The sequence below is a fragment of the Thermomyces dupontii genome (assembly GCF_041956625.1).
Source record: "Thermomyces dupontii strain NRRL 2155 unplaced genomic scaffold VTN31scaffold_1, whole genome shotgun sequence".
Lineage (NCBI taxonomy): Eukaryota > Fungi > Ascomycota > Eurotiomycetes > Eurotiales > Trichocomaceae > Thermomyces > Thermomyces dupontii.
In genome coordinates, this window is record NW_027192307.1 from 3,815,535 (window position 1) to 3,837,541 (window position 22,007).

General features: G+C 51.4%; 9 protein-coding genes across 9 annotated transcripts; all 9 read left to right on the forward strand.

Annotated features, from left to right (window-relative positions):
- Positions 1-297: 297 nt before the first annotated feature.
- Positions 298-1,846, forward strand: VTN31DRAFT_1437 (uncharacterized protein; the record flags this gene model as incomplete). Its single annotated transcript, XM_069401494.1, has 2 exons — positions 298-312; positions 365-1,846. The coding sequence occupies 2 exons, from the start codon at positions 298-300 to the stop codon at positions 1,844-1,846; spliced, it is 1,497 nt and encodes a 498-aa protein (XP_069264293.1).
- A 573-nt stretch (positions 1,847-2,419) lies between these two features.
- On the forward strand, positions 2,420-3,855 carry VTN31DRAFT_1438 (uncharacterized protein; the record flags this gene model as incomplete). Its single annotated transcript, XM_069401495.1, has 3 exons — positions 2,420-2,505; positions 2,567-2,722; positions 2,793-3,855. The coding sequence occupies 3 exons, from the start codon at positions 2,420-2,422 to the stop codon at positions 3,853-3,855; spliced, it is 1,305 nt and encodes a 434-aa protein (XP_069264294.1).
- Positions 3,856-4,915: 1,060 nt separating this feature from the next.
- On the forward strand, positions 4,916-6,746 carry VTN31DRAFT_1439 (uncharacterized protein; the record flags this gene model as incomplete). The annotated part of the gene is made up of 6 exons (XM_069401496.1): positions 4,916-5,138; positions 5,190-6,061; positions 6,110-6,135; positions 6,184-6,268; positions 6,336-6,499; positions 6,575-6,746. 6 exons carry the CDS (start codon positions 4,916-4,918, stop codon positions 6,744-6,746), a joined length of 1,542 nt encoding a protein of 513 aa, XP_069264295.1.
- Positions 6,747-9,121: 2,375 nt separating this feature from the next.
- VTN31DRAFT_1440 (uncharacterized protein) lies at positions 9,122-9,808 on the forward strand (the record flags this gene model as incomplete). Its single annotated transcript, XM_069401498.1, has 2 exons — positions 9,122-9,706; positions 9,761-9,808. The coding sequence occupies 2 exons, from the start codon at positions 9,122-9,124 to the stop codon at positions 9,806-9,808; spliced, it is 633 nt and encodes a 210-aa protein (XP_069264296.1).
- An 862-nt stretch (positions 9,809-10,670) lies between these two features.
- On the forward strand, positions 10,671-11,520 carry VTN31DRAFT_1441 (uncharacterized protein; the record flags this gene model as incomplete). The annotated part of the gene is made up of 3 exons (XM_069401499.1): positions 10,671-10,856; positions 10,916-11,133; positions 11,196-11,520. 3 exons carry the CDS (start codon positions 10,671-10,673, stop codon positions 11,518-11,520), a joined length of 729 nt encoding a protein of 242 aa, XP_069264297.1.
- A 360-nt stretch (positions 11,521-11,880) lies between these two features.
- Positions 11,881-12,954, forward strand: VTN31DRAFT_1442 (uncharacterized protein; the record flags this gene model as incomplete). The annotated part of the gene is made up of 3 exons (XM_069401500.1): positions 11,881-11,934; positions 11,994-12,320; positions 12,379-12,954. 3 exons carry the CDS (start codon positions 11,881-11,883, stop codon positions 12,952-12,954), a joined length of 957 nt encoding a protein of 318 aa, XP_069264298.1.
- Positions 12,955-13,804: 850 nt separating this feature from the next.
- On the forward strand, positions 13,805-14,602 carry VTN31DRAFT_1443 (uncharacterized protein; the record flags this gene model as incomplete). Its single annotated transcript, XM_069401501.1, has 2 exons — positions 13,805-14,131; positions 14,198-14,602. 2 exons carry the CDS (start codon positions 13,805-13,807, stop codon positions 14,600-14,602), a joined length of 732 nt encoding a protein of 243 aa, XP_069264299.1.
- Positions 14,603-15,235: 633 nt separating this feature from the next.
- On the forward strand, positions 15,236-16,545 carry VTN31DRAFT_1444 (uncharacterized protein; the record flags this gene model as incomplete). Its single annotated transcript, XM_069401502.1, has 2 exons — positions 15,236-15,859; positions 15,919-16,545. 2 exons carry the CDS (start codon positions 15,236-15,238, stop codon positions 16,543-16,545), a joined length of 1,251 nt encoding a protein of 416 aa, XP_069264300.1.
- An 846-nt stretch (positions 16,546-17,391) lies between these two features.
- VTN31DRAFT_1445 (uncharacterized protein) lies at positions 17,392-20,238 on the forward strand (the record flags this gene model as incomplete). Its single annotated transcript, XM_069401503.1, has 3 exons — positions 17,392-17,734; positions 17,787-17,999; positions 18,053-20,238. 3 exons carry the CDS (start codon positions 17,392-17,394, stop codon positions 20,236-20,238), a joined length of 2,742 nt encoding a protein of 913 aa, XP_069264301.1.
- Positions 20,239-22,007: the final 1,769 nt, after the last annotated feature.

Consider the following 22,007-nt stretch of genomic DNA (forward strand, 5'->3'; position numbering starts at 1 on the left):
CGAGAGGATACATAGATCACGTGATAACCTAACTATCACGTGTTGGAGTTGGCTTCGCTTGTGGCTTTGCAGCTCGCAACGGAGATTTTCCGAACGCCGAAGCGTCATCCCGAATTTCTCTCGGTGTTCCATCACGATTCTACGAGTGCAGTACTCCGGTGATACTGCACATTGGCCCAGAATTTTTGTTGCTCGCACATCTGGGCATCTATTTGCACCATTCTGCACATCATGTTCAACACGGTTTTGTGCCCGTAGATCGATTCAATCATCTAACCACGACCCTGTACATTCGATATGCGACAACTTCATGTGAGCGCATATGGATGTTCCGGCAATGGGTATGGCTGACTGTTGAATGCAGAAATTACCTCGCCAACGTCGGCCCGGAGGTCGTGCTATAGAGACTTGTATTTCAAGACTATCGCATTCACGGCATTGCGTGTATGGTCCAACGTATCCATTCCAGCGTCGTACCATTTACAACGCATCGCTGCCACACCTCAGCAACTTGAGGGTACAGCGCCGAGCTCTTCGGCACCATGACCTTTCCGCAAAAATCTCCTCAACATCCTCATTGAAAGCGCCTGATTGGGATGAAGAACCTGACTTGTCGATTTCCAACTTCTCGCAGTTGCCGTCGAAAGACTTTGGTGTCAACCAACACCTGATCATCAACGCAGAGTTCAAAGAAGCATTGCGCCAGATTCTCTGGCAGTTTCGTGCTCCCATCAGATATGCCTTTGCCTACGGGTCGGGTGTGTTCTCGCAAAGTTCCGCTCCGACAAGTCCCACCTCCACCCACCCATCGCCTCCAACGGCGATCCAGAACATGCAACAAGGGAAAGGGAGGATGATTGACTTCATATTTGGGGTGTCTCATAGTCAGCACTGGCACTCTTTGAACCTGGCGCAACATCGGGATCATTATTCCGCCTTGGGATCATTGGGTTCTTACGCGGTCAGCCAAGTACAAGATAGATGGGGCGCGGGGGTGTATTTCAATCCCTTCGTCACCGTAAACGGAACTCTGATCAAGTACGGCGTGGTCAATATTGACACTTTGTGCAAAGATCTCAGCCAGTGGAACACGCTCTATCTTGCAGGTCGCTTGCATAAGCCGGTCAAAATTCTCCGGGACCACCCCAGTGTGCGTCTGGCGAATCAAGTAAACTTGATATCAGCATTGCGCGTGGCCTTGCTCCTGCTGCCAGAAGAGTTCACCGAATTTCAACTCTACAGCACCATTGCCGGAATCAGCTACATGGGGGATTTGCGCATGTCATTACCAACAGAAGACCCGCGCAAAGTCAACAACATCGTCTCGAATCAAATGGACTATTTCCGGCGGCTGTATGCCCCATTAATCGAGACGTTGCCTAACTGCACCTTCAACGATCCTCGCTGTTCACGGCCTGACTGGATTGACGATCCGGAGGCGAATGTGAAATTGAACCAAGACATGGATCCTGTGAAGCGAGGTAATATGGTGCGGCGACTTCCCAAGGCATTCCGGGAGCGGCTATACTTTCAGTACCAGGCCCGGTACGAAATCCCGCGAGCAGAGTTCTTGCGGATGATGGAAGAGTCGAAAGATGAAGATCCGGAGAGGGTGCATCGTCGACAAGGCGGGCCGTTTGAACAGCGGATTGCCGCGGATGAGCATCTAAAAGAGGAACTGCAGGAAGCTATCCGGAAGACCATCCGTTGGCCCAGTACTGTGCAGAGTATCAAGGGCGGACTGACGGCTGGTTTTAGTCGGACATGGCGATATGTCCGTGAGAAGCGGGACAAGTACCTGAATTCGAAGAAGGCAGTGCAGACGCAGACGGAGACCAAATCCTAAGAGATCTCCCCTCTCAGTCACACTGTCAACTTTCTATCGACTTTTGGGAAAGGTCATAAACGGTTTGCTGTGGTTGAAGCATCTGTGGCGTTTGGGGCATATTGATGTTGGTCTCACTGTACATATATATATAGAGTGCATATCCGGGTTAATGGTCGACCTTTGAAGGTCTGATATGTACAATACAGAAGACGATGATACTATCTTATCATGATAAGGATAAGCTTCTTCGGAGTCGATCTCATGAAATGATCGTCCAGGATGCATCCAACATCATCAATGCTCTATGAAGAATGTGAAGACTATTTCCCATTACATAGTTAGTAGGTACTGAGGACTTGAGGAGCCATCCATCTTCAAATTTGCGCAAGTGACGGCCGCGAGAGTTTGCAAAATATAACTATATAATGTGTACTTTCGTAATTCGTAGGAAACTTGCGGTATTTGCGGTAACTACCGGTAAGTTTTAGGGAACCAGAAATTTGGATTGAGTCATCTGGCACTCAAAGCCGATCGTCATCGGCTCAGAGCAAGTGAAATGTCTTGCCCACTACAACAACCTGCCGGGAGACAATGGCGCAAAGAAAATCAGCGTTCGATCTGGCGACTTGCGCGCGGCCGAATATTCTGAAATTGCAGCCATACCGATGCGCAAGAGAGTTCGTTTGTTCCCAATTGCATCAACGAAAAATGTTCAAGGAATTAACCCCTCTTCAACAGCGATTATAAAGATGACGGCACGAATGTCCTGCTCGACGCCAACGAAAATTCCTACGGACCCGGTCTGGCATTAACAAAAGACGGGAAATTGGAGGGAACAACGGACGATGGTGCCTCGGGAATTGATTTTTTGGGTTTGAACCGGTATCCTGATCCGTATGTCGCCGCAGTGTCAATAACAGAAGTGCGTCGGTGCGACTTACTGAATGGCGTGAACTTGCGACAGTCATCAGGTCGATCTGAAGACGCTTCTTTGTCGTTTGCGAAACACAAAGGTACACACACGGAAAGATCTCAGCGCAGAGAACCTATTCGTGGGGGTGGGTTCGGACGAGGCGATTGACGCGCTTTTCCGGGTCTTCTGCGTCCCGGGCCGCGACAAGATCCTCACCTGCCCACCGACGTATGGCATGTACACGGTCAGCGCGGATGTGAACGACGTGGGGATCGTGGAGGTGCCGCTGGATGTGGACAATGGGTTCAAGTTACAGCCAGATCGGATCAATGAAACATTGGCCAAGGACCCGACGATAAAGATTGTCTACATCTGCTCGCCCGGTAATCCGACAGCGAGTCTGATCGCGAAAGAGGACATTCAGAAAGTCCTGGAACATCCAGCTTGGAACGGCGTCGTGGTGGTGGATGAGGCGTACATCGACTTTGCGCCGGAAGGGTCCAGTCTCGCGGAATGGGTGACGGAGTGGCCGAACCTGGTCGTGATGCAGACTCTTAGCAAGGCCTTTGGGTTGGCCGGAATTCGGCTGGGTGCCGCGTTTACGAGTCCCGAGATCGCCCGCCTGCTTAACAACATGAAGGCACCCTACAACATCTCCAGCCCAACAAGCGCGCTAGCCCAGGCCGCACTCTCCCCAAAGAACTTGGCCGTGATGCACGCAAACCGAGAGAAGATCCTCAAGCAGCGTGAACGATTACTCCAGGAATTGCCCAAGATACCCGGCGTGGGACGAATCCGGGGCGGGCTCGACGCCAATTTCCTACTCGTGGAGATTCTTAACAAGCCCGCCAGCGAAGGGGGAAAACCAGATAATGTCACCGCATTGGCGACGTACGAGGCCATGGCGGGGGAGAAGGGAGTCGTTGTACGATTTCGAGGCAAGGAATATGGCTGTGAGGGCTGTTTGCGTGTGACGGTAGGAACGGAAGAAGAGAACAGCCGGTTTTTGCGAAGCTTGGAGGCCGTGCTCCAGCGTCTCCACACAGCAATCCCGGCGCGGTCGAGTAAGACAGAGATCCAAAAGGAGGCTGAAGCTAGCTCTGTGGTTTCCTGAAGTGATGTACGAGTACATATTAGATCGACGCTTCTCATAGACTGATGTTGTGACCGCCATGTCCAAGTAGGCTCCAAAATCTCTATTTCATGCTGAAGCCGAATTTTCCAGTCAACTGCTGCATCCTCTGGGTTCAGGATGGCTCGATGGATCCCCTGGATGTGACGTGGCAGCGGTATTCTCGTGCATGATATCGATGAGCCGTACCCCTGCTAGAGAGGGGCTGGAACATCCTAGTCAAGTCACTCTATGTTCTCATGGTCAATGTTCGTGATTTATCCGGCCGAGCGGCGTGATGTAAGTGTCCATCGATGAGTCTGAAGGATCTATACCTATGTACTTAGTAGCTTCCATTGGTCTGCACGGGGCTCTAGACTGGCAAGAAAAAAGATTTGAATCCTACCGCCTGGGAATTTCATGCTCCAGTACAATGTGCGGAGATTTGAAATGGCGATCAAAATTTCCACTTCCAACAACATCCATGCACGCCCTTTCTGCAGAAAGTTAGGGCATCATCAGATACTTACCAGAATATGCTTAGCGTTCTCATTTACCCGCTCCCGTTAGGTTAACCTTAACTGAGGTCTGGATGGTGATTGGATAATGGCCTGCATAAGCCTCGTTCTGTGGAGATGGGGAATGATGATAAATGTTCTCTGCCTTCTGGATCAAGTTGCGGACATCGTCATGCATCTAGTACATAGGTCAAATCCGCCCTACTGAGGAGAGGATAAGAGGATGGCGTTGATAACTGTAGATCGTCTTGGCGGTTTTCCCTGTCTTTTGACTCGCAAAAGCCAACAGTTGCCCATTTATATATAGTGTTCTTGTACTATTCAACGGCGGCCCTTGGGAACAATCTGCACCCAGCAGTGTTCATCCAGGTAAGGCATCTTGCAGGCAGCGAACGAAAGCAGAGATGTTGAAGAGTCATTGGGTGACCCAAGTAATTGAGCGCGCAGCAACTGCACGTTTTAGCGAAGAGATCGCGATCCGAGAAGTACTATCATTTGCATGTGCAATTTCTCCCAGATCGAGAGTTCTGGGAGAAACACGCATCATGGAATCCCTGCTAGCTCAAGTACCGCTCAGCTGGACATGCGCCGGAATCATACTTGTACTGTACGTCACAAGCTTGGTGGTCTATCGGCTATATCTCTCGCCATTGTCCAAGTTCCCTGGGCCGAAACTTGCCGCCGCGACGCTGCTGTACGAATTCTATTACGATGTGGTGCGGTACGGACAGTACACCTTCAAAATCAAGGAACTGCACGAGAAATATGGTATGGGCCTCAGAGAATAGCGCCCTGGACATGCCATTGATGAACTGCCAGGTCCCATTGTCCGCATTAGTCCATACGAGCTCCATGTCAACGACCCAACATTCTACGAAACGCTGTACACGCATCACTCTCCAAGGGACAAGTCACGTTTTCTGCTGAACATCTTCGACCTGCACAAGTCTACATTTGGCACGGAGAAGCACGACCTTCACCGTATCCGTCGCGCTGCGCTTAATCCCTTTTTCTCCAGACAACGAATTTTGCGACTGGAGCCAGTCATTCAGCATCTCTCACGGCGGTTTTGCGAGCGCGCGGAGGATTTTGCCCGTGCAGGTAAACCTGTTCCGCTATCAAGGGGCTTCTCCTGTCTTGTGACGGACGTGTTGACCGAGTACATCTTGACGGAGAGCTACAATTACCTTGGGAAACCGGAATGGGCTCCACAATGGCACAGAACGGTTCGCTCGGTGCCCGAGTACGGAATCCTGGCTAAGTACGTTCCCTGGATCCTGCCCGCTCTCAAGTCGATCCCGCCGTCATGGGTCGCACTTGTGGATCCGGGTATGGGTATGGTCATGGGTTACTACAAGGCCTGCGAGGCCAGGATCCGAGAGATCATGCATGACAAGGAACGCTCCGTCCAGAAGGCGAAACAGAAGATGTCCACCTTGCCCACGCTGTTTCACGAGCTCCTTGATGGGAATCTGCCGCCCGAGGAGAAGAGCTTTGCCCGTTTGTCCGAGGAATGCCAGGCTCTCATGGGGGCTGGTAGCGAGACCACCACACACGCGTTGGAAGTAATCTGCTTCCATCTACTAGATAATCCAGACAAGCTGCAGAAGCTACTGGAAGAGCTCGACCGGGTGAATCCAGACCGAAAAACCTCGTTGCCCTTGTGCGAACTGGAGAAATTGCCATACCTGGTATGTTTGTTCCCTCGGACATTCGTCTCTTGCTGACTTCTCCGGTAGTCGTCTGTTGTGCTGGAGGGAATACGGTGAGGACTTCATGCCCGCAAAAGCGTACCACTTACTCATTCCTCCAGCCTCTCGTATGGTGTCGGAACACGACTGCAGCGAATCGCTCCAACGGAAACCCTCCGATATGGGGAGTACAAAATCCCTCCGGGTGTAAGTCTGCCTGCTCTCCTGCCAGAACATCTTTCGGCTGATCAAAGCTATTTTGCCTCTCACGCAGACTCCCGTTTCCATGACAGCTTATATTCAACATCACAACGAAGCCATCTTCCCGGACTCACACAAATTCATTCCTGAGCGATGGCTTGATCCAGTCGAACGTCGACGTCTGGAGAAATACATGGTTGCGTTCTCACGAGGGTCACGACAGTGTGTCGGGATGAAGTACGTCCTCCTTCCCGCCCCTTCCGACGACTCGTATCTTGACGACGGTATCCTAACCATGGCGTCCAACCACAGCCTCGCTCGCGCTGAGCTCTTTATCACTCTCGCAACGTTTTTCCGCTGGTTCCAGCGAATCGAGATATTCAATACCACGCGGGAAGATGACATTGACATGAAGCATGACCTCTTTTTACCGCGTCCGGGGAATCTGCAAACCGAGGGACTACAGGCTAAAATCTACCTCTAACTCAGAGAGTTCTGGTATGAGAACTTGATGAATTCTCGCGACTCTGATGATCTTTTCATGATGATGATGATGATGATGATGATTTACGACGTCTGCGATTCTGTTGGCCTTTTCCTGGCGCATTTTGTGGCGTACTTGATTCGACTTGCTTTTGCTGTGGTAGCGTCCTCTTTCCAGGCGGATAACGAGGTTTCATAGTTCATTCTCCATAAAAGATTGGGCTGAACGTCAATCTTGAGAGCTTTGTATTCTTAGTTTACATGCCTGAGCAATCCCCCTGCTCTTGTTCCTCTTTGTCAAATGTTCACCTGCTTCTGGATATCCAAACAGCCACGGCCACCTTCACACAGGTATCAGAACTCATATCCTTATTTTTTCTAACTACCAGCAGTGCACAAGGATCTGGTCCTGAATTCCTGCATTCAACTGCGTATTACTCAACATCTAAGAATACAATAGCGCTGTGAATCACAAAAGAACACGCCGAGAAGCCGTTGCCCTGGTCCTTCCTCACTGCCTGACGATGCGAAATCTCTCCAATCCCGCGACAGCAGCAGACGACTCAGCAACAGGACCCGCTCCACGGTATTTCAACGTGAAAAATTGTGTTGTGCTTCCTTTTTCTTTTCGACATCTGCAACGTTGTCACATCTGTTCGCTGACTCCCATTGTGGACCGATCACAGTCCAGTGCTCTCCCTCATAAGTCGTGTGTGCACTCGTGTACTTGTGTGCTCCTGTACTCAAGGTATTGCTCCATTTTGCTGGCACTGCCGGCATCTTCTCAGCTGATGTTTCTCTTCAGTCACCATGAATCAAAGCATGCTCCCGGAGATCAGTGTGGCGTCGGCTCCTCCGTCCCTGACGTTCGATCAGTCTGATCGCGGTGAGACTGTAACAGCTCCGGCTGCAGCAGCCAGAGTTGAGCTGAATCCCTCCGGACAGAGTGCTCTGGGGTTCGAGGGTGTCTATCGTTCTGACAAACCCGACGCTGTTGACCCTGCGCGCACTCGCATCCACAACAGCTCGCCTATGGTGTTTGAACTGACAGTGCCTTCAACATACGTTAGTGCTAACCACTGAACCACTGGTGGGGTTGCTACTTACATATTGAAACAGAATCCCAGTGCTGTCGAAGCCTCTGTCACTCTCACAAAGGAATTTGTCCGGCGGCTGTCTCACATCTACAACTGCCACCACAGCTGCATCCGCGTCATCATCTTGCCTGCCACAACGCTCTGTGGTTTCCTTTCCAATGAGCCGTCCTTCGTGCTGACTGTCTCGGGGCTCGAAGGAATGGTGAACGGGAGTCGAAACGAGGGTGTTGCCACAGAGCTAGTCAAGGCAGTTCAGCACTGCTTCGACCTTCCCGCCGGTGAGGGCATCATCAAGTTCCAGACGTTCAAGGACTCGGATTTTGCGTACCATCTCACGACGGCCAGCCAAGCCATCGCGTCCCTCGAGCGATCGTCGTCGCGGCATGAACCCCGCGCCAAGCTCAGGGAGGTGCTGCGTGAGAGGTACAATGCCGTTCGCAACAAGGTACTCGATGCCGCCACGTTCCGCTTTGGTCAGAACCGCATGACAACGCTCACCGAGGCGTTGAAAATGACCCCACCGCAATCTGAGCACGCTGAACAGGCCGAATCTCCCGCCAGAACGACACAGACCAACGAGGCACCACTGCTCTCCTCCGGTTGAGTCTGGTGGTGCGATGATCAAGAAGTGATTCTGTTGAGAATGTTGAGTTTGTTTTGAGCAGGGCTGCAAGGCTTACCCTAAAGGTGTAGGGATTGCCTTGCAGCCCTGTTCTTGCAGACAGGCTTTGCTTTCAGTGACTTTGCTTGCAGCGGCTGTGTTTGCAGAGAGGCTTGCTTGTAGAAGTGCGGCTGGTCCGAGAGATGAAGAAGTTTGGATTCATCAGTCGATGGCATGCCTTTTATATGCGTGAATTTGGCAGAATTACTCCTTTTGTATACTTAAGCGAGGCCATACGATGGAAACAATTCACAGGAACTAGCATCTTGACAGGTGAATATGAAATTCATGTTCACGGCTTCTGTCTGGTAGGAGTTGAAGCTCTGTGAGAGAGGTGAGGGAAATGGACAAGGAGTAAATACAGGGAACAGCAAAATAAGTTACCGAGTACGGTACTGTACTCCGTACTCTGTACTCTGCATGAGTTATTGATTACGGTTCTTAGGTAGTTACCTACCAAATTAAGTTAGTAAATTACGGCTCCATACGGTGTACTCCGTGCTCATTGTCCATAATACTGTACAGTCACGTTCTGTAATGCTGCGCGTTCACCAACTGGAATAAGACCTGATTCCCGTCTCGAATCAACTGGGAGGCTTTGCCGCAATTCGAGCGATAATGGCTCCAGAGACTTCCCAGAAACGAAAACGGCTACCTTTCAAACCTCCCAGCTGGCAAGCTCCGGGCGGAGAGGCATCCTCTTCAGCAACGCCCAAGATGGCCAAGTCGAAGGACTCTACACGCAGAAAATCCGGCAACTCCAGTGCCTTGGCCAAATCGAAAGCAGGGAAAAAGTCCACAACATCGCGAGAAACGCGAGCCGTGTCCGTCTCTTCAGAATCAGACTTATCAGTACAAGAGATTCCCGACGGGGAGGTGTCCGGTAGCGAGTCTCCCGATCGACTGCGTTCGCCCTCGGAGGAGCCAGATTATATCCTGGCCGAGATTGTTACGAATGACCGCGTCCGGAATATCGAGTCTGGCGAGCCGGCTATCCCGGAGAAACTGCTGACCAAGCTGTTGCATCACCATTTTCAGAGCGAGAAGACAAGAATCGCTCAGGATGCTAACGGCGTGGTCGCAAAGTATATCGATATCTTTGTACGAGAAGCTTTGGCTCGAGCGGCGTATGAGAAGACTCAGGGACAGGGGAATGCAGATGCTGGGGGAGGTGGACGGTCTGTTGCTGACGGTTTCCTAGAGGTAAACACTCTTGTTTCAACCTATTGCTTGAGTTCGCCTCTTGACAGCTTGCAGGTTGAAGATCTCGAGAAACTCGCACCACAGTTACTCATGGACTTTTGAGTTTGGTTTCAGAAAACTTTGACTGGGGAAACGTTTCATTCCAATCGCATCCAAGTGCCTGGTGCGCTATGCGATCCATTCTGCACTCCTACATACCTAGGTAGACATACAGTAGTAGCCTTGTTTGAGTGTGTGCTTGAAATGGGAGGATCTGAGACTCGCCATTGATTTTACTCCCAATGTCGAGTTGCATTGCGAGGCGTCAACAGTCTTGGGTTAACAGTACTACCTAGGTACCTATCTATCGGGATCTTGATCAACGTGATGTATCAGCCTGTCGGGATACCCCGAGTTGCGTTCACGATCGACATTGTTTTCAGGAGTCGCATAAAATCAGAAAAAGTTCCTTAACCATGAATTTAGAGACGCATGAATTGGCGCGTGCATGAACGCTCCTGGTGTTAGATAGAGTACATAGCTTGAACCAAATGGTCCCAACTCCAAACACTAATGCGGAGTTCCTGCGACGAAGACCGTCTGGGCCACTTTATGCACCATGCCACGCCATGTGTGTCAACCATCAAACATCGAATCGGATAACACGCTGGATCATATTTTCAAGATCTGACAGCTGACATTATTCTACGTTGGGTAAACGATCATCTTGGCCATGTTTTACACTGCTGCACTGCGCCTCCAAGGGCTGTGTCGTCGGGAGGAGAAGCTGCCATGAAGCCTGTATATACGCTCATCGACTCCCGCTTCTTTTCCTCCTGGCCATGTCTTCCTAGGTCCTCGTGATTCAATTGACTTTGTTTTGTTCACGTTCTTTTCGTGACAGCGCTGGTCGCTCTTGATTTAACTTTGATTCGATCGTTGTTTGAAATCTTTCGACATTAGATTTACATTTTTACCCGACAAGATGCGCTCGTTCATTTCTGGCTTTCTCTTGTGGTTGTCGTCCCTCGTCGCCATTGCGCAGGCGCAGGCGGAGGACATGGTCAAAGTCCACGTCGTCAAAGTCGGCTGGAACGGAGAGCTACTGTTTTCCCCCGAGAATGTTAAAGCAGATGTGGGAGACATCGTCCAGTTTCAATTTTATCCAAAGGTCAGGTTTACCCATTGTAGATGTTCGAGAACGACAGAAGCGACTGACTATGTGAACAGAATCACTCCGTGGTCCAGTCGACCTTCGACAATCCTTGCTTGCCAATCAGCGAGGTCCAGTCGGATGCGACGGGCTTCAACTCCGGTTTTATGCCTGTAGCTGAAGACGCGACGTCGCTCCCCGTGTTCTCTATCCGCGTGAACGACACCAAGCCCATCTGGGCTTACTGCAGCCAAGGGCAGCACTGCGAGAACGGCATGGTGTTCGCCATCAACGCGTAAGGCTATCTGGCACAATTCTCCTGAACCTTGATCACATGCTGACACTGTGACCGCACAGCGCTGAGACTGGCGAGAAGAGCTTCTCCAACTTCAAGAGCCTGGCCACGGGATCATCGTCATCCTCCTCCGACTCCACCTCCTCCAGCAGTGATAGTTCCAGCTGGAGCCCATCGTCCGCGGAGAGTGTGCCGACTGACTCTAGCACGTCGTCGTCGGGGTCAACAGACGCTGCCGCCACTACCGAAGATGCCGCCGCCGACGCCGCCGCCGCGGCCACCTCTTTTCCACCAGAGACTCTCAGTCTCGATGGAGGCTTCCGGCACTTGCCGAGTACTTCGTTCCTGGGTTTGGTGTCTCTGGTTGTTGTCGCTTTTGTCTTCTAAGCATCCTGTATTTAGTAGTAGTGATTGTCAGAATGAACGGGCACAATTGTTCGGCGGACTTTGGGTGATCCAACAAGGGACAAGATTCAGGTCTTGTCGATACGGAGCAGCTTTTACTCGTACTCGTGCTCCTTCGTAGGTGGATGTGGTTTGGGCTAAACAAAGGGCGGTGACTCTAACTCTGGAAATGCGAAGGAGAAACTGCGATAAGAATACCGTACTCGTATCATTACGGTATTGATACAGTACTTCGTATTGATTACCGATGTTGCTCAAGTCGAGACGCGTACTACTCGCCTTGCGAACATGTGATTTCTCTTTCAACGCGAAAGTCCAAGTGATGGCTCAGTAGAGGGCAAGATGAACGATGCAACGGCGGCATTGCTCACTGAGCATTTCAGCTATACTCCCTTGGTGCGTTGTGATTGCTCCCGCCCCTACAATCCTGAGATCAACTCACAATCCACGCTCAGTCTCTGATCGACGACATCATCAATTCGATAAATAACCTCATCTACCAAGCTATCTCGAGTTTCGAGTCCGGCCTGTTGTCCACACCGCCTGAACGCCTCGGATTTAGCCAGGATAAGAACGCGTCGACAATACCCGATACAGACGCAGATGGCAATGTTCAGTACCCAGAAGCCAAACTTGAGATTGAGAATGGCCTGCATCAGCTCGAGACCCTGCTCGAGGCATCGGTCGATAAATCCTTTGATAAATTCGAGATTTACGTGCTGAGGAATATCCTCACCGTGCCGGAGGATCTGGTGAATTGGTTGCGACTGGATCATTACGCGGTGAGTGGCCTCCGTGCGGTGTTACCGTGTTGCTCGAAGTTGCTGACTTCAAAACAAGAACCTATCGCTTTCCAATGATCCTGACGCACCGACACCGGAATCCATCGATTTCTTGCGCAGAAAGCTTCGAGAGACGCGAAAACTCCAGCGCGCGCTCAAACACGAACACGCGCAAAACGAGGCTATTCTCTCCCAGCTGCGCGCCATTTTGTCCAACGCCCAACAATCCGCTACCGAGGCTGCCTCTCGCGCACCGCAAGTTCCGGAAACGAAAGACAGACTCGATCTCTCCTTCTTGACAAACGACCCAGCAGCGAAGATGCTGAATGTTGGAGGTAGCAATGCCTTGACCACCAACACAACATTTATCCTTTCGCAGCTCCCGGCCCTCCGCGCGATGGTCGAGCAGCTCCGACCGAAACTACAAACTCTGCCGACAGCCAATGCCATTGGCAATAGCAAGGAATCTATCCGACGAAATGAGCGACGCGCATACATCGAAAGTCGAATCCGGATGCATTTGGAGCGCTCTGGACGAACACTTGGGGAAACCACTGGCGTTGGCACCGGCCGCCGGGTTTCGAAGTCGGAGGTAGAGGCGCTAGAGACAGTTTCCAATCTTTTGCAGGAATAATACCATTGTGTGCTTCTTGGGGACTAGGTAGTTTGGAGTAACGGCGTTTGGGTGTTGAAGATGGGTGCTCTGAATGGTTGTTATGAGGAACGGTTCCAGTTGTGAGACGGTCGAGGTCATTTACGATTGAACTTGTATTGATTTGGATAGAAGTCTTCGAAACGAAATGGATCAAAGCTTAATGACATGATGAACCCCTATCAGACTTCCTCTATTCTAATACTGTATAAGTATGTTTTCGTGATGGTATGAACGGAGTACAGTACGATGATCCAGGACAGTTCAAAGTTAGGCGCCGTGGTGGGGTCCTTAAGCCAATGACAAACCAACTCAATCAACTTGGGCGCTTCGAACATTGTCATTCTGAACCATGAACTCCTCAACTGTTGGAGCGATAACTTTTGCTTCAGTGTATATCAAGCCATCATAGCTTGGTACTAGTCAATTGCTAACAGCCTCAGTTTGTGGCCAACCAGCTCTCCGAGTGAACCGCAGCTGACGGCTCCATGTCATGATGGTGGACTTCGTCTGGAGAAGTTCATTTGCTGCAAGCGAGATCATGGTCTTCTAGACTAGACATACTCGTCTACCAGCGGCTAGGAATAGTAGCAGGTACGGCGTTGCAAAAAAGTATATAATATATATCAACGACTGAAGTATGTTCTTGAGAAACGCTGCTTCTGCCTCTTACCACATCCTCCATTCCTTTCTTTTCCGTCGACTACTCCGGCAGTAATCCAGTTTCTGTTTAAATATTGTTTGTGTGCCGTTCATTGTCTGTACAGTACGTTGTTTGTTTCGTCGTTTTCTCAGTTCATTTCGTTGCTAGAAGAACACGCCCTTTGTCACCATGGACGCTCGACCTTCGTCATCGGGAGGCTCGTCGCAGCCCTCCTACGCTTCGGACAAGGAGGAAACCACGTATCTTTCGCGAGTAAATCTTCTCCACAGGGTTCGTCTAGGCCTGGCAGTGCTCATCCTCGCGGTAGCGGCTACCATCATCGGGGTCCAGGCGGATCCGCTACAATACTATGAGGAGACTGTGTCGTTTGAGCATATCTGGCTTCCCCTCTGGCCTCTGAACTTGGATATGCGCCAGACCAAGGCGCTGCTGTCATGCGGTGCTGTCATCACGTTCCTAACGATGATATATATCGCACTTGCTTTGGTACCAATGGTGAGTTCCGCGATGGAGACGCCATTCTACAAACTGGACTGCTGAACAAGGCTGACTCACTCATAGCCATATTCGCGAATCCGAGTCTTGAACATGGCCACCTCCATTATGTCCATTGCTGGCATCATCACCGCCATAGTTGGCGTCTCTTTCGCGGTCTATCTGCCCATGGCGTCGTATCCGGAGGATTTCACGAGCAGCGAGACCATCCACTCCTGGACGTGCAAGTGGAAATCCTTGAATGGCGTTATCGTGACCGACGCTGATGGACGTCGAATGCTCACCGCTCCGGAGGGATTCTCCCAGCTGTGTGTAGAGTCCCGCGTGGGGTTTGTGTTCCTGGGCCTGCTCATCGGACTGGAGGTCATTATGGGCATGACAGCGGTTGTGGGATATTGCCTTGAACGGACCGTCTCGAAGCAGCGCGGTCTGGAGATGAATTTTGTTAGGCCCGCGGTCACCAAGGTGTGATCCCGTGAAGAAATGAACTTACGAGTTTTGCACCCTCCGGTTGGTTTGGATTATGACCGGCTGTATTTAACCAATCACTTGGTAAAAAAATGCAGGCACTTGGACCTCTGTGTTCAAGGGTCCTGTTCCGGAGTGCCGTTCGTTCCTTGATTCCTAGTATTAGTGATTGTCCGAGGCACAAGCACATGAAACTTTCTGTCCGATACTAGAACCGTAGCTGGTTAACTGCCTAATTCGGTTAAATGTAAATCAGGTCACATGCCTGAGAACTCCGGACCTAATCCAAGCAGGGCTAGCTAGCCAAGCCGGGTTAGCCATCGAACTTTGTTACAGTTATATTGTCACCTAATCAACGATGCCCAATAGAAGTCCAGATAGATAAGTGAATAACCAATATAACCTCGAAGGACAGTTATCTCAGCTTCCGCATCTCGGCATCTCCAGCCACCATGTTTTGGGGGAGAGCGCAACTCCAAAACAGATCGTATTGACTTTCTTCCCCTCACCCCTCAAATGAAAACTTTTAAATCGCGCCCCCCTGGTTTCATCCCTCACGAGCGATGAAACCGGTCCGGCTGGCCTCCGTCAGTCCCCATCTGTTCGATCGACGAGCGTCCGCATCCCATCGCCGGCATGTCGTATCCATACACGCAGGACTCGCGCAGTCGCCGGGGGCCGCGCCCTGGAATGGGCTTCAGCAGCACCGGTAGGAGAACCTTCATGGGGTATTGGGTTCCGCTGGCGATCACGGTCGGAGTCGCAGCTATCAGCATTGCCGCGTGGATTTGGAGCGAGCGAGAGGAAAGCGACGAAGGAGAGAACAGCGGCAGGGATCGAGATCATCCTGAAGGCGATCCTCCGTCGGAGGGCGCTAGCTCTCATGGCGTCGCTTACGCCAGATCTACGGCCGTTGAGGAACGTGCCGGTAGCCAGCCCGAGGATTCAAGTGTGATTGCGCGAATGCAGGGCGCCTTGCGCCGTACCCCGAGTCCGCAGCAGATCTTCGATGGGGCCAGTCGCCGCGTCGCGGCCGGAGTAGCCGCCGCGGGTGCGTTGGTTGGGGGCGCCCTTAGCTCCATCAGGGAGGAACGAGGGGACTTTGAAGATCACTCGCGTTGGTCTGAAGAAGCAGACGCACGGGCAAGAGCAGCCGCCAGATCCGCGCCTCCGGAGAAAAAGAGGAAGACAGTTGCCCTAGTAGTCTCGTCGGCAACTTCTCATGACAGTTCGGGGGATTTGTCCTTGTCTGAACAAGCAGTATGTTCGCTCCTTCCCATTGTACTGTCAAGTCATCGATTGACTGACCAATATCTCAGTCGATCCTTTCCCACCTGCCAAATCACGTTGATCCCGATGTTGCCCGGATCTTTGTATTGATATATGCTCCGGGGCTGAGCCATACAATTGGCCTGCAGTCCTCATCGTCCCGGCCGACTCCTTCTGTAGACTCGTCATTCTCGCAGATTGGCCATGAGGAAGCTCTTGCTGCAAGTGCACCTGGTGACAATGGCCTGTCATCGGTCGAGCCTCGGTCCAGTGATGATCTGGAGGGAACCAGCCCCCTCTTCAAAACACTTTACAATCAGGCCCAGGCTTTAGTCGACCGAGAAACCATGATCATGCCGTTCAGCACTCCAAATGGCCACGTACATATCCTACGGCATCTTTCACCTGATATTGTCTACGTTCAAGAGTCCCTTACCGGCCAGGAAGGCGAAAATGTTCAGCAAACCTTGAACTGGGTGCGACAGGTCGTCGTTGTTGTCGGCGATGAGGGTGGTCGTGGTGGCCTAGTCGACAGCGATGACGAATCCGCCGTAGGTGGGCGGGGAGAGCGCTGGTGGCAAAAAGAAGGCGTCACTGGCATTGGCAAAGGCATTGATGTTATTGACGGCCTTCGGATTGGGGAAGACTGGCGACGCAGGGTATCTGGGCTTGATTGATCGATTGTGATCATTGTGCTCTTATTGTCAGATGAATGTTCCCGACGACATGCGCTTTGTTTCCATGCCCCTTGATGACATGCCTGCTTCAAGGAACATTGAACAACTCCTTTTTTTGTATTTTATGACTCTGTCATGATATCCAGAGGTCATTGATTGTATGAAGCATGAAGCAATTGGTTGTATTTTAACGGAGCGACGTCCAAGTACTACTAGTAGTACTCTTTCCAAAGCCTGAGTAGTCGTAGTAGTCAAAGTACTGTGTCCATCCCGCTGGTCCAGTCGCTTCAAGAGATAAAAATCCAAGATTGACATCTCCGACGTCTACATGAAGGTTACTATGTACACATTTATACACATACTGTTCTCGTACTTGAAGCTGCTTGCAGTAGCGTGCGCTCATGGTCATATGTTGTATCTCACGCTAACCATATTTGGAGTATATCACGTGATCTACGTGCCTCTCATCATGGCGCTCGCCGCAGAACATCTTCCGCCGAGTCGAGGCGTATCCGGCACGATCAGTTCAAGCTTCAACCAGTTGTGATTCCGTTCTTTTGCCTCGGGCGACGACTCCTGTCGCCGTCATAACTTGCCGGAAGGCCGCAGTCCTGTTTTCCGACCTACCTGGCGGATTTCCCTCACTCTCCCCGAACCGCCGTCCTCTCGCTCTACACATGTCTCGCGCGACGGTAACAGCCTTACTCGACGGAGATTGCGGTTTGCCTACGATTCCTGTGATCGCGACCTACTAGGGCGCCACCTCTTGGCTGCCCGTCGTGCGATTGTTGCAACAACCAATTCCATTCCTTTCTCTCCCCTCTCCCCCGCCGCTTACCCCGGACCATGGCCACGGCCGTCTCCAAAACGGCTGCCCAGCCTCCCAAGATGAAGCGCCCTCCCTCGTCATTCCCGCAACCTGGTGTCAATGGCGTCAAGCAGTCTTCGTCAACTTCGTCTTCCCCTTCCATGCCCGCGAAGCTTCTTCCGGGCGCGAATCAGTGCTCCGCCACGAATTCCGCCAGTGGCGCGAACGCCAATGGCACCACGCCCCGGCCCTTAAACAGACTGCGCAAGGATCCCCCGAACTCGGGTGAGGTTTCGGCGCGGCCGCAGCGACCTTCAACGAGAAACTCAATCTCCGCCGAGGCGGATCGTCGTGCCGCCAAGATTCCTCCGGAGCCTTATGGTCGGTAAAAGCACTGAAAATTGATGGGCCTATGCCGCTAATGTATGCTTAGTTAAAACAACGTCTTACATTTTGAAGAAATACGCGAAGTGTCCGCCGTCGTTAGTCCTGCACCTCCACCCAACACACTTCCGATTTGAGCAGCAGGACGGAAGCTTTCCCTACAACTCGGAAATGAAAGTTATTGTCGAGCATATTCGAGCCGGGACGGTACCGCATGACATGGTAGAAGAGCTTCTCCGTGCTGGTGTCAGATTCTACGAAGGTCAGTGGCACGGAGGGTCAGCCACTTCCTTTTCAACATGCTGATTCTTCCAGGCTGTCTCATTGTCAAGGTCGTAGATCACAAGTCCGTATCGGCTCAAGCGAACAAATCAAAAGGCGCATCCGGCGATGAGAAGAATACTCCATTCTCGATACACAATTACAATCAACACATCACTCCATCGCCATATGTGCCGTATCCAAAGCAAAACCAGAACCGCTCGAATAAACCAGGCGGTCTGAAAGATGACACTGCAGCCAAGAAGCAACAAGACGCCGGAAAAACCGGAGAGCAGACGGGCGATGCTTCCTCCAAGGACGAAAGCGGCGAGGCGTCATCGGAAAAGCGACCCCTTCCTGCACCGAAGGTCTACACAACTGTTCTTCACCCGACTCCACGTTCCCTTCAAGCGGAACTTACCCTTCTGGCGACGACACCGCATCCGAGCGCCAACAGAAAGTCGTCTACAGCTCAGAATTCTCAAAAGACCTCGACATCAGCAGCTGGGCCGCCGCCAGCCAAACGGCAAAGAATGCTCGTTGAACCGCAGGAACTTCACGAATGCGAGGCCAAACTCACCAAGGCCGTAGCACCGCCGCTTTTCCTTGAGCCCGTAGATAGCCTGGAGGCGGCACAGAAACTGCTGCAGTTTTTGGATTCACCTCTTCATCGCGCCATGCCTCCTTCGCCGAAACGGCGGAAACGCACTGTGGCCGAGCTCGCTGCGGACGAGGCGCTTGCTGCAGAAGAAGAAAGGTTCATGCTCATCATGGACGAACGACTGCAACCTGCTACTAGCAGCACGTCTGGAGGAGCCAAATCTGCCGTGGATGAGACGGGTGGAGTCGTGCCATTCGAGCCACGGTTCTCGCGGTTCAAGACCATCGAAAGCATCCGGTTACAACACGAGGAAAAAGCCAAGAGGGAACATGAACGCAAGCTTCAGCAAGAGCAGGCGAAAAGGCAGCAGCAACAGGAGCAAGAAAGAGAGCGCCGACGCCTCCTCGAGCAACGTCAAGCTGAAGAGCATGCTAAAGAAGAGGCCAGGCGTCAACAACTTGCCGCTCATCAGGCCAGTACACTGGCTGCACAGCAGCAGGCTCGGTTTGCCCAGGCGAATGCCATGTCGCAGGTGTCGCAAGGGCATATGTCATCTCCTATCATTCGAAATCAAACTCCTCATAGCATGTCTTCCCCCATTGTGGGACACATTGGGGCTCATGGTTCTGTGCCCATGAGCATGAGTGCGTCTGGCCAGGGCATTGGCAGTCCACAAAGACCACCCTCCGCTCTCCAGCACGGTCATCCTGGCATGATGGGTCATCCCATGGCGGCGTCGCGGAGTCAGCAGGCCCATAGCCGGAATGGAACTCCTCAGATGACACATGGGACGCCAGCCATGTCCCACGCCACGCCAGTCATGCGCAATGTGACGCCGATGCCGAGGATGGGCCATGGAAGTCCAAGTTCGACCATGGCGCAGACTCCAGTGATGTCGCAGCCGATGATGACGACGGCCAACTTGGCCCACGCACCTCAACAGCACATGTTATTGCAGCAGAGGCAGCAGCTCTTGGCGCAACAAGGGCATAATTTCAGTCCACAGCAGATTTCGCAGATCGCCAATATGCACGCTCAGCAAAACATCCAGAATCACCAGCAAATGATGCAACAGAACCAAGTCCAACAAAACCATCAAGCCCAACAACTTCAAAATGCTCGATTGCAGAGCCAACAAGCATACCAAGCGCAGTTGATGCGGTCGCAGCTTGTTCAGATGCAACAACTGGCCCAGCAACAACAGCAACAGCAGCAGCAAGGGCAGCAAATGAACCAAGGAAACGTCATGCAGATGACGGCACAACAGCAGATGCTGATGGCCGCTGCTCAAGCAAATGGTGGCCAGTTGCCTCAGGCTGTTCAGCAGCAAGCTTCAATGACGGCCAACCAACGGTATCAGCAGATATACCAGCAGAGGCTGTTGGCGCTGCGGAGGGATTTTCAGAACCGCATGATGGCACAGTATGGGCCGCCGTCGCAGTATCCGCCTCAGGTTGCGCAGCAATACACCGTGGGCCTAGAAAAGGATGCAAGGCTGTTCGTCCAGAATCTGATTCGGCAGAGCCGCGAGCGTGCACAGCAACAGCAAATGAACGCCATGCAACAGCAACAACAGCAGCAACAAATGAATGCCATGCAGCAACAACAGAACATGATGGCGAACGGGATGGGAAAGTGATTTATCCTATTGTTTCCTTGACTGTTTTTTTCATTGCTACGGGCGTGTTTAGAGATTGGCGAATGGCGCTTTTTTGGGCAAAGCATTGTCTTTTCTGTTGTCTTTATATCTTCATGGTGTTGTGCTTTTCTGGTGGTTCTCATTCTGGGGGTTTTGGAAACATGTGAGATCCGGTTTTCTTGTTTCTATTTTTCAAAGGTCTGCGTGAACATGAAGTGGATGAGTACATGGGGAAAACAAATTCACAAACAGGGTCGGTGATGGCGCACATACACGTTGGAGTTTGATACCACTATTGTTTTGCATTGCGAGGGTTTGATGTGTTTGCGGTTGTCATGTTTTAAGTTGGGTTCACTTTCAAGATTTCATGTCAGTATCAATTTGATGTTTCGAGTTGTACTTGCTTGTGCTATATACATGAATGCGATTCCATTTGATATGAGATCATCCGAAGCTTACTATTAGTAGACGCGGAACAAGTTCTTACACCGCCTTCAGCGAAAACCGTCGAAAAAGGTACTGAGTCGCCTCTCAGCCCTAACCCTAAAAGTCGAACTCGAGGGCATGATCTCAAGAATCATTCATATCAAGACCATAGACCACAGTACCTACCCACAGGGAAAATGATGCCTTGGAATTGGAATCCCTACCCTTCTCTACTTCATAGAACTCCGTAATCAGGATTCGAAATAATCTATGTACAGTACTAGTATCACCGAGTCCGAAGACCGAGGTGGCTGGTGCCAAGTGAGGCGTTCCTGCCTACGATATCTGCAAGGGGGAGCATGACCTACATGTAAACAAATGTGCGGGTTATATGCTCTCCTTCGTACGAGATATGGGAATTATCTGGAATAATCGAGCCAGAATTTGGAATATCATGAGACGGGCCACATCGAGCGTCTTGCGAGGTGGCTTGGAGTCTCATTGCATTGGTCTTTCCCATGTACACTCCAGTGAATGAGGGCATGAAGGAGATAGGTCACCGCCGTTGAATCAATCTTTTTCCCCGGGATGCATCCAATTATCTCTGATTCGCTAGAGAAAATCTGCACCTGGGGGTACTGCATGTTACTTGTCTAATAGCCGTCTTTCAGCGTGTTTCAAAGTACTCCCTATGGAGTATCACTTTGACTCGTTATTGAGAAGTTCAATAGTGAGTTGCAACTGCCACAGTCAGCTCATCTCCAAATCAAGCCTCTGGAGACTGAGTACGTACCTGTACGGAGTACGTCCGTATTGAATCATTTTCCTGCCCGACTGGAGCCAGCCTCCATATCGGGCACAGCGAATAAAGGACCTTTCCTTCATTTTCCGGGAAATGAATACCACTGTATACACTCCGTAGCTAGGGAGAGCTTGAGTCATTCGAGGAATTCAATCCTTTCGTCCCACCCGGTCGGACGGGTCAGTCCCTCTCGGCGGGATTAACAGGTCAGACGCGACCCTGCTTCACGGATACGCGCGTGCAACGGACGCACACAAAGGCCGCCTCCTTCTCAAAGACGCACACGAGGAGGTCAGTCACCTCGGGACCTTGCAGTAACCTTGTATGCCTTGCCGCCGTGCAAGGTGGAATGTTCCTGATCTAGGAACGTCAAAGAACGGGACATTGCCATGAACGAAATAAACAATGGCAAGTGTAGTGCTCCGTGCTTGCATCCTATAGATTGTTAGTATGGAGTACCTTGTGAGGGAAAGGTGAGTTCTTTGTATAGTATGTAAAGAGTACAGGAGGATCAATTCGATAAGCCCTACTGCCTGGTACT